This window comes from Xiphophorus hellerii, chromosome 11 (assembly GCF_003331165.1).
Source record: "Xiphophorus hellerii strain 12219 chromosome 11, Xiphophorus_hellerii-4.1, whole genome shotgun sequence".
Lineage (NCBI taxonomy): Eukaryota > Metazoa > Chordata > Actinopteri > Cyprinodontiformes > Poeciliidae > Xiphophorus > Xiphophorus hellerii.
This window is the reverse complement of record NC_045682.1, coordinates 23,897,314-23,912,051: the sequence shown is the minus strand read 5'-3', so window position 1 is coordinate 23,912,051 and position 14,738 is coordinate 23,897,314. Positions and strand designations below refer to the sequence as shown.

Sequence of the window (14,738 nt, the reverse complement as noted above, 5' to 3'; positions counted from 1 at the left end):
CCTCCTACGCCCCCACCCCCCCCCTCTACTAGATACTACGGGATCTCTATAAAAAGCCTACGGTTTGATGGGAGAGCCCGGTCTGTATTGGGAGAGCGACTTTGGAGAAGACGGACGGCAGTTTGGCGGGGATGAAGAGACCAGAGAGGGAGAGATGTTTCTATGCAAAGCGCGGCCAGTCAGGAAACTTTAACTGAGGTAAGTTGAAGTCCTATTTACTCGGGAGGAAAATGTACGTAAAACTTAGTGTAATTAATACATCTAAAAATGAAGCGTTTAAGGATTTTCCTTTTTTAGAGTAAAAGATGCTTGAACTAGTTTTCTCGTGGAGAGCCGCTGGTTGGAAGTTGGTGCAGTGTGAGTCATTTTCTCTCCCACACCTGAAGTAGATTATCTCTGATGGAAACCAGGGGCAAAAAATGTATGCTGTCTCTTTTATTTCTTTAAACCACCCAACTATATATATATATATATATATATAGTTGGGTGGTACCTGGAAGCTGGTTAATTGATGTGTCTAATTACTACTTTAGCTTTATCGGGATGGAAAGATGTGGAAATGTCACAGTGTAGTGTACAGAGATGTGCTCAGAAAGTGAGTGGGGTGGGTTGGTGGGTTGGGCGGATGAGCGACTCCTTTAAAATCTCTTGAGGCACCGGGAGGTTTCCGGTGATAGTGATGACATTATTTCCATCCCTTTCTTCCGGTGGCGCGCTAAACTGCTCTCTCTCTCTCTCTCTCTCATCCCCTTTTCTCCTCAACTCTCTCCCCCAACCCCCCCTTGTGCATTTCCGGTCGGCGTTTCCTTCATCTTTTTTTCTCTGAGATCTAATTTTGTGACGTCGTCAACTGGTGAAGTCATTCCTGCGTCATTCTTGCGCACTTTGCAGATGATACGCAGTCACCTACTATAACCCTTTTAAAGGCATTGTGCTCGCTCGCCCGCTCGCTCACGCACGCACGCGCGCACCGCAGTGTGATCTTCTGGGAGATGTGCGCGCGGCTGGCAGTGCATTTACAGCACGAGGGTGGGAGTGGGTGGTACGAGTCAATGAAACCCCCTTGTTCATTCACAAGTCTTTGTTAATGCATACAGTAGCTCTGACTTTGGTCGTGGCGGTAGTAAAGTGTTGAGAAAGAAAAATCATAAAACTGTTTCGTAACATTTTTAAATTAAATTATAACAAAAGAACTAGGGCACGTGTTGTTCAATATTGAGGAATAAACAGCGTTTTTAACATTTATCATGCCATTTCTAGAGCGAACCGAACCGGTGACGTGTAGATTTACGACCGGTGATGCCCAACAACGCACTCGGAGTCCAGCATTCGCGCCCTTCCTCATGTAAGCACGCGCATCTCCTCGCGGTTTCTCCCCAGTGCCATGGAAACCGAGCTAGACCTAGTCACTGCCCACGCGCTCTGATAAGACGCGGCAGAATGAAGCGAGAGCCGATTGGTGCGCCGGTGAGGTGTCGTCACACGCGACGCGCGAACCCCTCGGGGGCTTTCGACCACGTGACGGCAGTCGTCACATCAGCACCGTCTATTAGGGAATTAGACGTGGTTGTGACAGATGTGAGGTTACATATGCGATGAGGTGAAAGTGCCTTCAGACTAATTGTAATCTCAGGTTAAAGGTCACAGCATAGCTGTAGCAGTGGGGGCAAACAGGACTAAAATTTACCCCCTTTCAGTTGCTGGGGCAGCTAATTCAGCACCTTGGACAGCACCGATGTGACGCTCAGCTTTGTCGCTGTCCAGGCTTTGGTGCTGAAACGAAAACAACTGTGAACCTTTGAAGAGTCTGTAGATAATTTGCAGGAAATGGATAAAACAATAGGCCTGATGAGTGAGTTTGAGTTTAACTTAACCATCTGACTGGTGGTGGTTTTCAAAATTATTTTTGAAGCAGAATGGATGGGGAGAAAAATTATACTTTTCTAAAATTGAGTGTAGTTTTCAATGTAGTTATGGAGATTATTCAAGTTAAGTTAAACATGAACACACAGCCTGCAAAAAACTGGAGGAAGAAGGCAATGATGGAAGTCTGGAAGAAAGAAAGTGGATAAAAAGGTGAAAAAGAAAAATGGAGATATATTATAGAAGACAGAATGAAAGGATGACACAAAAGGAAGGGAGGAAAGAAAAATGAAAAAGAATGATGTGAGAAAGGGGGGAAGAAAATTGGGAAGGATGGATAAAAAAGGGAATGCAGTCTAGAAAAAATACGTTTTCCTCACTTTGTTTCCATTATTTCCATGTTTAGAAAGATGTGAGCAATACCTAAACAACATTTTATAGTTTTCATTCTTTTCTGGCCTTTTCAATGTGTTAATTAATTAATTCAAAGGTTTTCTACCTAGCTAGCTAAAAACTGTTAACAGGTTTGGCAGGAGCTGCTCCTATGCTTCATGAGACCAGGATGGTCAAACCCAGTTCAGTCGTTATTGAATGCTTCTCTCCTGTTTCTCAGAATATCTCCATCACATGGACACATTTAAGCACTAACTGGGTCAGGGACAGGAAAACTGGGGGTGGGTGATGCTTCAGGGCTGAAATTGCAATTTGGTCTCTTCACTTTCATAATTAATTATATTCTCAAACATCTAGCTGTGACAGAAAAACATTTAGGAATATCAAAATGTAATTGAACTGAATTCAATACTAGTTAAATACTGCCAATTCACAACAAATCTCAACTCAAGGAATTTTACAACACAGTTTTGAATTGATATAATTTTATATAGAAATATTAATCTACAAAAATACACATCATATCAGCTCAGTCATATAGATACAGTTACATTCAGATGCATTCATCTAAACAGGAAACCCGCCCTCTTGCATTAAGTGAATAACTTTGTAGCAATCCCTGTAAACTATTTCATAACTTAAAAATGAACTTGCTAAACTCTAAATTAACTTACTGCATTTAAATAATAATGTTCCAACTGGTGCTTAAGCCATAAGCAAACAGAAGATTCCAAAAAAAAGTATTATATTTTTATTTTTTTATCCGCTACTTCCCTCCCTGTCTGATTAGATTTCAACTGCCTCCTTTCTTGGTAAGTAGTTTTATTTTACCGATAGTAAATCTTTCTTTTTTCTCTCTCTCTCTGCTTGTTGCTGCAGATTTCCACATGGAAGAGGACTTTGCTCCCTTCTTTTCCTCATCCTGCCAGCGCATCAGCACCTTGGCTTTAGACTGCTTACTGCTTATACAGTGTCACAGTACAGTAACAGTCTACAGTCATGGCTACTGAAGCCTGGCGATTCATCAGACACCTCTGCGAGGGGAGTGTAGATGTGGAAAACAGCCCAATGACAGTGCGCAGTGCTTTTAAAATGGCCGACCTGATAGCAGAGTGTCAACGTGTGAGTCAGTGATCTCGCTCCGTCTCTCTTTTTCTCTCTCTCTCTCTCTTTCCTTCTCTCCCGCTGTGTCTGTTTTTTCCCTCCTGCTAAGAGAGGAAACCTGTGTGGGCTTGCATTGGGGGAGTCCTACACCCTGCAAGTGCGTAACGTTCACACTAAAACCAATGAGACGTTGCAGTTTCCAGTTACCATGCCAACTCCAGCTCCACCTCAACCTGGCTGTCTCCATGGTGACCGTGGCTTTAGATTGTTACTCTAGCAACAGCACCATGGTAACAGTCTACAGCCATGGTCGTTAGGGGCAGATGTCATCAGGAACAGAAAATTTGAGGTCAATAAGTTTTATGTGTTTGTTAAAGAAAAACATTGAAAATTCTTTTTAAATAGCAATGTCATCTATCTGTCTGTCTGTCTGTCTGTCTATCTATCTATCTATCTATCTATCTATCTATCTAAATACATACACAATCAGGAATTATTAATAATAAATAGTTTGAATTTCTATCATATGCTCCAACAGATGGAATCAATTATTTAAGAGGAAACAATTGGAAAGGGTTTAAGTTTATTTTATTAATCAGTTTATCAATAGTTTTATTTTGTAGAACATTATACTAATCCTATGTAGTTGTGCAGTCAAGCATGAATTAATTTTCTCATGTCAAGTTTCATTAAAAGGAATTTGACTTTAGATGGTCCAGCTTTGATGAAATGAGCCTTTGGATGCGCTACGTATTGATTATTGAAGATTAAGATAAAATCCAAAGTCAGGCCTACATTTAAACCAGCAGGGATAATAACAACAAAAAAGTTTTTATGTTTCACAGAATTTTCACCTACAAAATTAATCTTCACTTTTTCATTATTATCCAAAATCCAGAGCATTTCTTTGTACCTTCAGTCATTTAGGACACATGTGCACACACTTTGCTCCTTTTTTACTTTTTCTTTATTATGTATAGCATGTTGTTTATTCATTACAGTACAGTGATGAATGCAACCAGTATGTGCTGCACAGATGAGTCAGCTGGCTCCAGCACCTGTTCTGCTCTCTGTTTACCAGACCAGAGCGGCTCTACTTGAGAGCAGCAAAGCCAGGAATCCCCTTTGGGCATCAGCTCTGATATCTGCAGGCAGATTCAAGCACATTCTGGCTGCTACACCGGTGGAATAACACATACGTATAGAAATGCACACACAGAAACATATATACTTGGCATCAGCATGCAACAAACACATATACTCAGAAATAAAATAGATCCAAGCACTCAAACGCTGCAATATCCAGAGTTAGCCTGCCCTCTGGCGGGCAGATTATGTCAGTGTTCTGAGATGTAATTTATTCTATTAAACATCTTAAAAATAAATTTATAAAGCTCTTTTGAATTCATTTTGAGTCTGATTTATTAGAATAGATGACTTCTGTGACAGATAAGACAAGATATGATCTCTCTTTGGGATGTAGAAAGAGATGTTTATGCACCTTCATACAAAATATCTATCTATCTATCTATCTATCTATCTATCTATCTATCTATCTATCTATCTATCTATCTATCTATCTATCTATCTATCTATCTATCTATCTATCTATCTATCTATCTATCTATCTATCTATCTATCTATCTATCTATCTATCTATCTATAAAATGTCATTACATTATCAATGCTTTTGTTTTTCAAAAAATGTTTTTCAAAGCAATTATTGTTTAACAGATAGAAGATAAAATGTCAATGGATTGTCTCCAAAGTTATCTAATTAATAAAAAAGAATGCTAAATAATTAAAATGACCTAAGGATATTTTTAAATCATGAGAGATTTAGATTGAAATCTGTCAGTTACCAAAAAGTCACAATTTTTACATTGAACCAGTTGATTTTATTTTTAGTAAATATATAACTTATAAGTATGAATTCAACCAAATATTTCTTTGGATTAATTCATCAATTCATCCAAAGAATTTTTAAAAAGTAATACACTTACTTTCTTTAAAAGTCAGCAGTACATTCTTATCAAAGATGAATGAATATCAAATATTTAACAATCTCAGGTTAATGGTAAAATGCACCAGGTTACCATTAACCATCCTTCTCACCCATTCCCAATACAAATGTAGAGAATCATCTAAATTATGAGATGGATTATTGAATCAATCAATCCTCTGGGTATGATGGGTTATTATAATAATAATATGATATAGTCTTTCGCATATGTATTGTAATTTGACCATAATCACTGTCTTTTTGCTTAAACCAACATATTTAATGTGCATTGATTTTCTGAGGTGCTGTAAAGTAAATAAAAACTGATGATCAGAAGTTTGGATTTGTCGTTTGTCCTCCTCCCCCTGCACTGTAAAAGCTCATGTGCTGATCAGTGAACAACAGCACATAAACTCTTACTGTTCAGGGCAAAGAAGTATTTAGTTCCAGGGCAATCCTTCTAAAAACCAACCAAACAAATTACTTACCTGCTGGTCCTTGCTATCTCATAAACCCAGTGCTGCCCTCCATATGGCTGTTCACCGTTGAACAAACTTTCAAGTTGAAATGTTTCAGATTTTAAACTAGATCTGATTGTCCTTAAAAACAAATCTTTCAGCTTAAATCTCTCTTTTTTTAGAGAGTTGAGGTATCTTCATTGGTATTACCAATTGGCATTATCAATATCAATCTGAAATCCATAGCCATAAAGTCAAACAGTGATTACACTTTGCAAAACACAGAGGAGGAATCACTCCCTTAAATGGCAAAGTGAACAATCAACAAAAATATGTTCACTTTCTTTTTTTTTTTTTTTTTTTAGCATTTGCTATATATTACCTAAATCAAAAACCACTAAGGCATTGAATCAAAAGCTGCAAATTAGATACTAAATCCAACCCAGGAGGGCAATGATTCCTAACACTGTGCACATTTCATGGGGGAAAACCCATTCTCATTACCAGACATCAAAACGAGGAACTGAAAACGGTTTCACGTATTACAGCATCCCACACTGTACCACGATGGGCAGACAGCCATACTGCTCAGGTCAAAAATCCACCATTGATTTATCTACAAATAACACCGAGCCATGCAAGTGGAAGGAAAGTTTCTCACCTCTCTTATCTCCTCACAACTGTCTGAAACCAACCAAAATTGCACTCATATTTTTGTGTTTAGCATGAGCCAAAGCATGCCTTACTTGTTTCCACCACAGCCTGCAGTCACGATGACTAATATTTACCCTGGTATTGTCAGTCACGCACCAGCAGGACAGCCAAACCACAGCTATCCATGCCAAGGACCCTGACCATGTTCAAAAACAAGTCCAACTGAGGAGGCAAGCACACAAATGACTGCAAAGGATTTTCTACACCAGACATGGGAACGACCTAATCTATGTCCTGAATTCACCTCATCTCCCCTTTTTGGCACCAAATCAACACAAACCCAAAGGAACGATTGCATGTGTTAAAGGGACAGAAACACTCACACTGAGTGACGAACGACACCAGGAGATCAGATCCACTTTTAACCGTTACAGGCAGTTTTTCCAGGGTATTATCTCTGTCAATGTTACTTTATTTAAAAAAAGCTGATAAAAGTTAACAATAGGAATAGAAGCAATCATAGAATATACTTCAAGTGAAGTGTGGTCTCCCCTGTTTTAATCCAAGAGAATTTAGTTGTGAGACCTAAATGCTCTTGTTTGAGAATTGGGGAATCAGAGCTCCTTTAAATAAAGAAGGTCAAGCCTGTAGGAATTTATAGGTATTCAATAAATGCAGAAAAACATGCAAAAATTCAAACATCTATCATTTATGTGGCTGCAGGTATCTAACACAAACCTCTGAAACTGTCAACATGTGAGGTAAAGAGAATGGACTAAAGTAAAGGAAAGTTCAGCGTCCACAAAAACAAGAAAACCACAGAGGGAAACCAAAACTATGTGAGAACTATAAGAAGACCAACGTTCACCAGTACAGAAGGGAAAAACATGAGCAGTCACCCACCCACATCCACACACACGCACAAATACTCTGTATGTATCATACAATGTTGATTTCTAAACCAATTTCATGCCAATAATTTACATCAGTTGACTAATGCTGCTGTTTCTTTTCTTTAAATAGAAATTCAACTGACATCTTTAAATAGGCTCCCATCTGTTCCTGCTCTTTATTTGTCAGCGCGCGCCACATGTGCCAGACACACGGCAGATCCTTCCAGCACGACCTCACAGTGTGAGGCATCTTTTCCTCTTCTGCGGTAAACTGTGCAGGCAGGCAGGCCTGTTCACAGCGAAGCCCAGTCACCCACAGAAACAGACAGAAAATAAAGCGGCATGGTTTTAATCCCATGTTAAGACTGGACACAGGCCCTAGCTCTGCAATGTCCCATCCTCTGCAGCAGCGCACAAATTCAAGTGGGTAAGTAGTCACTTAAACTAAAAGCTTTACGCTTATCAGCATCCTCTTGCTGATTGTTGTAATAGTAAAGGACAATAATACAGATGAGCAGATTAAAAAATGAATTTAAATCCAAAAGTTGTTTGGCCAGTAGATTAAAAAATAAAGTCCTCAGCTGAATGGATCAAAGGTTTTATCCCAGGTAGAATGGTCAGCTTTGGTCTCATCTCCGTGTCCTGGCCCGTGGGATGACCAGGCTCTTTGGAGTTTAAGTTCAACTCTTTTATAGACACGCACGCCTCCAAATCGCCCCTCCCCTCGCTTCCATCTCCCATAACAACAAACGCTCCAAAATCAAAATAGAGCCCATCTGTGCCCCGACACACCCCTCTGGCTCCCTGCTTCAACTCCCCCGAGGCTGAAGAATGGGGGAAAAAGTGATAGCTTGGTGGTGGAGAAAACTTAAAGCGTGTCCTCGCTCTCCCCTGTTTCAGCTGCAGAGAGTGGAAGAGAGAGGCTGGGTAACTCCACCCTCATCCGTCTCTGTCTCATTCCATTATTTCCCGTCTGTTGTGCAACAGGAGGAACGGATTCCTGAGAAGAGAGTCACGGCTCTGTTGTAAAACTTACTGGCAATGGTGACCCTCTGTGTTTTTCTTTTACTGTTTCCCCTTCCCTCACTCACTCTCTCCATTGCACTCCACTTGTTATCAAAACCATGTGTACGAGTGTGTGTGCATGTGTCTTATAAGGTCTTGGAGGGACACAAGGGCCACAAGGGAACTCTGGAGAGAGTGAATATGAGTGTCTGAAAAGCTGAAAAAATCCCCAGAGGTGCACAGCAAATTAAATGCAAAAATAAACAAAACAAACAAAAAAAAAAACAATGAAAAGTTAAGTGAGTCACTACAGGTTTGTGAAAGACAAGAGCTAATGTGGAGTATTTATGGTTGAATTTTATGTTAACAGAGCAATTTTGGTTTATAACTGTATCATAAACACAGTTTATCACAAATCAGTCTCACAAGCTTTTAAAAAAATGCTTTATAGTTTTTCAATCCATCTGGATGATGAATTCTTACCCTTTATTTCCTAAGATAAAACCAAGGATGAATTGCTGAATATTCAATAATCACTGACTGAATAATTAAACTAATTATTGATTAAAGAAAGAGAAGCAAAAACAACCCCAAACTACTTCTCAAATTCTACTGGACGACTACAGATTAAAGGTAAGTTTTGTGACAATAGATCCGCACTGAGTAAAGATCTAATATTTATGAGGAGTTTATCAGTGTTTGATGAATTTAATCAAACAGGTTTTGATTTTAACATTCTTTACAATCTGAGATGGAACAGAAGGCAAAAAAGAGGCATTCCTAATCATCTCTCCACACCAGATCTGCCACTAAAGAAACAATTCAACACCTTACAAAGATCTAGATTAAGTTGTCACTCACGACTACCAATTTCTTGGCTGGACAAGGTGTTTAAAACAACCAGAATTATCACTAAGAAGTACACAGGATTTCAGTTCTGGTGCATAATGAGTTTTTAACAATCATAGTCGTAAATTCGTCAAAAGCAATAAGCAAAATCACATCACTAATCTAAACTCAAAACTTTTGTCTCGTCTCAGACAGAACCTTTCACATTTGTTGACAACTTTAAACAGAGTGTGCCATACAACAAGCAAGCTTGTGGCTTCCTCGTTTTATGGAGATTTTTGAGAATGCCACCTGCTGTAAATAAGAACTCATTCTGAGAAGACATCTGGTGGGACATAATGAAGAAACCTGACGACAAACCGGAGCTGGTGTTAGAAATGTAGGAAACGTATGCTTCAGTTAAATGTGTACAGCACAAGACAGAGAATGATGCTGAGGAAGAATCTGAGATGAGATGAAAGAAAAGGAGAGCGAGGTCGAGAGGAGGGAGAGACAGAAAGCACACATCTGGAAACAATTGAAAGAGAGGAGCCTGACGTGCACATGCTTCAGCTACAAAAGAACAACACGTACTTGAACCCTGTGTAGTTTCTGCCTCTGCACAAACCTGTCTGTGTGTGTGTGTGTGTGTAACCTCTTCATTCATCAACTAAAGTCACAGAATCATTCCTGTAATTCTCAGGATGTGTGCCAAAGTCAGGTTGTGTAGAGTCAAACCTAATAAACCAGGGTTTCGACTTTGGTTGTGATAAAGATCCGTCAGCACTTTTCAACAATTGTGCTGCAACTGTTAGCAAAAAATAAAATAAAATAAAAAATTCAGGGGGTGTCATGTGGTTTTTATAAACAACAGAAGATGTGACTAAAAGCTTAAAGGAAAAAAAACCCACTTATGATTCCAGAGTAACTCTGCTGCTGAAAAGGCTGAGTGGATGTTTGAAACGGATCATTTTAGGGATTATTGTTTTCTAGTCAATTCCACAATAATCCCTAAAATAATCCTTGAAATGTAAAAATAAATAAAACAAATAACTTTGAAACCATCAATATATAGAAAAACCAAAATGCTTTAGAAAAAATGTTCAGACTATTAATTTTTACCTGTCATTTACAAGACAGATCAAACAATTTGATGGAGAGTGTTTTCAAATCTTGCCAGACTTTCTCTGCTTTAAATTATGTTTCATCGGATGGTGAGTCTCTGACCCAGTCAAGTCTTCAACATCTTGTAACAACTAGATTTATCTCCATCCAGTTTCTCACCAACTTTGACCAGCTTCCTGCTGACGCAAAGCATTCCCACAGCATGATACTACCTCCACTATGTTCACCATTTACTAGGGTTCAGGTTAATTAGTGAAGCATACTTTTTTGTTTAGCTTTTGTTAAGTATTTTTTATAATTATGTGTCATCATATTAATCTTTTTACCACAAACTACAGAAATACAGTTGAATACCTTAAAGTTCCCATACATTTAAACACCATTTCAATTTAATTTCATATGCTTTAGGTATGCATGTATTTATATTAATAGAAACGATTGAAAATCCTCACACAAGCAGACCTTAATAATCTTAAATAATCTTTTTTATTGCCCTTTATATTAGATTTTCCCTGAGCAAGTTTACATTGATGTTACACCTCTCAGTGTAACAGCTGATCTTATTCTTTTAGATTTATAAGACAAAAGAATGTAAAAAGGTCCAGATCCAGATCCAATCTGTGTCTGGACCTAGTTCTACCAGTGATTCAGTTTTTATTCTGTTGCAGCTTCTGACAGAAAATCAGTGATTATGTTGTCTTACTGGAACCTCTTCAGAAAGTCCTGATACATTTGCCTGTGAGCAGCTGCAGCAGGAACAAAATGGCCTCCAGGATGTATGAGGACCTGAGGGTCCTGGAAGCAGGGGAGAAGATCCCTGCTCATGCTGTCAGGAATGACCCTGTCCTCCAGTCCGAACACATGCAGAGACGGGATTTGGAGCGGCACCTCGTAAAACTTCTGATGCTCCTCACAAGCGCTGCGAAAACCGGCAACAAGGATGGCAAAGCGGAAGTTGAATTCCAGCTCCAGTTTTTGCTCCTGGAGTGAACACAGCATGGCAACAAAAGCTGCTCCCTGACTGAATCCCAGGACGCCATCAAACGGGCCCTGGGTCTTCACGGCTTCTCTCACTGCCGATATGCTGTCGTCGAGGCCCGAGCTTTTCTCACATTGCTGCTGAGCGCTGAAGCTCCGAGCCTGAATGTCAGAAAACCACCAGCCCCTGGGCTCTTCGTCGCCCCCTGCTGCTGGAACTGAATTATTCTCCAGGTTAGAAACCTCTTAAAAAAAGAAAAGAAAAAGAAGAAATTCACATTACTGTAACAGTCCACAGAAAAGTAATAAATAATGAGACAGTTTTCTTTGATTTATAGTAAAAAAGCAAGAAAACATCTTTAAAAATTTATTAATTTTAAAGCTTTGACTTCTGTACGAAAACAAACATGTATCAGTAGTGCTACAACTACTTTATTTGCAACTAAATCTTTTTATGTATTAAATTAATATGCGTTGCTGCATTTAAGAAAAAAAAAAACCCATTTTATTTAAATTTATTTCACATCTTTACTTAATTTCCAAACAAGAAAAAAACCAAACATTTTATTTAAATTTATTTCACATCTTTACTTAATTTCCAAACTATTTGATAACTGACATATTTTTGCCTTACACTGATAGCCACATAATAGTGTTGAGTGGATTTTACAAATGCACGTGCCACTTTGGCTATTTTATGTGACAGATCAACACAAAATAATCCATTACATATTGAAAATGTTATGTGTGACATGTTTTTTTATTCAGCCCAATTCAAACTTTCTCTGCAGCAGCTACAAGTCTTTTGGGGTATATCTACCAGCTTTCCTCCTCTGGAGAAGTAAATCTTTGCCCCCTCTTTTTGCAAAATAACTCAAGCTCAGCTGAAGTGGATGGAAATCTTCTGTGAGCATTCAACAGATTCTCAATTGGATTTGACTGACCCATTTTTACACATGGAAAAGTTGTTTGGCTCCTATCTGACGTGGGAGAGGGTTAAATTAACTTCTTTAAAAGAAGCGAAGGGACTGTTTGTTATTCTTTAGGACGAATTATCAATGAAAAATGTAGATATTTCTAGATGGAAAATGTTAGGTACAAGACAAAGTATTCGTTTTTATTTCACTTTCAGTTTAACTTCATAGGTTTTATTACCACAAACATCCTGTATTTATCAATTAAACTGATAAATACAGGACAGATTTTCGAAGAACACTCTTGTTTTTATTGCTGTAAATAAAGTCAAAACACTTTCTACATCAATAATGTGAAAAATATTATTCACAATGTTAGGAAACCATACACTTTTCTTTTATTAAGCCAAGTGTCAGAGTAGTTTTTTGTACTTTACTTTATTAAAATATCAAATGTTTAAGCAGTTTTGGCCTGAGGTGAGAAAAGTTTGGACTCCATTGTGCTCAATCATTCTATTGTAGCTTTGGCTGCATGTTTAGGGTTTCTTTCCTACAGTAAAGTGAACCTCTGTCCATATTTTTAACAACTTTCACTGATGATAAAAACAGATGCTGCCTCCATCATGGTTTACTGTGGGTATGGTGAGTTCACGGTAATGTTGCAGCGTTAGTTTTCTGCAGTGCGTAGGATTCCTCTCTGCCATAAGAACCTGCATATGGGCCAAAAAGTTCTGTTTTGGTTTCATTCACTTAGACCACCTTCTTCTACACGATTATTTTCATTCATCACATACTGTGTGTTGGTCTGTCACATAAAATCGCAAGAAAATAGAGTGAAGTTTGTGGTTGTAACGTAACAACACGAGAAGTATTTGGAATAGAGTGGTTCAGTTGGCATGTTGAGTTTCTTGTTCTGTAATAAAATGACCCACCTTCTGTAGCAGCTGTCCGCACGGTGAGCGGTGCGGTGATGTAAACCAGCTCCAGCTGCTTCTTCAGCAGCTTCCGCAGAGCTCCGGTTTTCTCCCGGAACGAGCTCCCGTTCTGACGGTAACCGTGAATGCACAGGACCCGGAGAGGAGCCATGAAAAGCCGCTTTCTGCACCTTGGTTTCGGCTCTCCTATCCGCGGAGGGATATTAACCCAACACTTAACAATTACAAATTACAGGCACAACCTTAACTGATCAATTTAATGCACAGAATAATAAACAAAAGCAACGAAGCAGTACTTAAATTCCTGAATTTAATAAAACTTAGGAACTACGGGGAACTGAAACTTACAGGACATCAACCGGAAACAGCAAGTGCTTCCGTTTGGAATTTTCAGAGTAAAATATCTTTTTTTTCCCAGCCTGTATTCTTGAAAACACGTACTGTATTGCCAAAAATTTTTGACCGAATAATTTGGTAATAATTTGCATATTATTTAAAAGTTGTCTTAAATTCAACCAACGTTTAAGCCAACGTGTGGGCTCTAATTGACATAACCGGCTCCGCCCACATGCAGAAGTAGATCAAACAAAAAATAGTTATATTGATATATTGGTACCGTTCAGTAAAGAAGAAATCAAATCCATTATTAAACAAAAGGTTAAGGAAAGATGGCAGAAGCAGTGGGAAGAAGATAGAACTGGTAGGTGGCTTTACAGCATTCAAAGAAAAGTTGGTGCAATGAGGAGAACAGGACGAAACAGAAAAAAGGAAAACATAATGTCCAGATTACGTTTTGGTCATAAAGGGTTAAATAGTACATTAATTAAAATGGGAAAACATCCAACAGGAAATTGTGATTTTTGTCTTCAAGAAGAGACAGTAAAACATGTTTTGTTGTTCTGTTCTAAATATTCTGTTGAGAGAAGGGAATTAGTATGTCAATTACAAGAAAATAAATTACAGTTAAATATACAAGATATTTTGGACAAAATTTCTACTTCTGAATATTTTGTTATTTAATAAATTACCTTAAGAAAACTAAATTGATAGAAAGGATCTAAGTTTTATTTATTTATTTAATTATTATTATTTTTTGTGGGACAATATACATGTAGCGTCCCGATCCACACTCCATTCCAGTAGATGGCGGTAATGCACATCAGTAAGTTCTAAGTTGCTTATCAACCGCCATAAAAAAAGAAGAAGAAGAAGAAGTAGAGCAACTCTTCGACAAACAAACGGTGTTGGTGGAACTCAAGTCTTACCACAGACATGTTTCCCCTCAAAAATCAACACTGAGCCAAAGAAGTTTCTTGTCATTGGACAAGAATCTTCTCCAATGAGTCTGTAAGGTTATTTCCAGAGAAATCAAAGGTAAAGCCCAAGTATTTCGCAGCCAGAGGAAGAATGAGGGGCACAAAGTCTCAATGAGTGAGTATGAAAGCTGTCAGACGCATTTTGCACTTACAAAGCGGGTGAGTAATGACTTAAATTATACCAGTTTGTGAAAATATGCCTTAAGAAAAATTCATAAAAATAAACAGTAGCATAGAAAAGTGCCTAAGTGTAAATGTTTTTATGCTGCC

At 38.4% G+C, this 14,738-nt stretch overlaps 1 protein-coding gene and 1 long non-coding RNA gene across 2 annotated transcripts; one reads left to right on the top strand and one right to left on the bottom strand.

Moving 5' to 3' along the window:
* LOC116728683 (uncharacterized) lies at positions 1-4,200 on the top strand. The gene is made up of 2 exons (XR_004341016.1): positions 1-198; positions 3,136-4,200. It is a non-coding gene; the product is annotated as an uncharacterized LOC116728683 (long non-coding RNA).
* An 859-nt stretch (positions 4,201-5,059) lies between these two features.
* Positions 5,060-13,519, bottom strand: ovca2 (OVCA2 serine hydrolase domain containing). The gene is made up of 2 exons (XM_032576955.1): positions 13,150-13,519; positions 5,060-11,548 (listed from the first exon to the last, which is right to left on the bottom strand). The coding sequence occupies exons 1-2, from the start codon at positions 13,301-13,303 to the stop codon at positions 11,025-11,027; spliced, it is 678 nt and encodes a 225-aa protein (XP_032432846.1). The 5' UTR covers positions 13,304-13,519; the 3' UTR covers positions 5,060-11,024.
* Between the last annotated feature and the right edge of the window lie 1,219 nt (positions 13,520-14,738).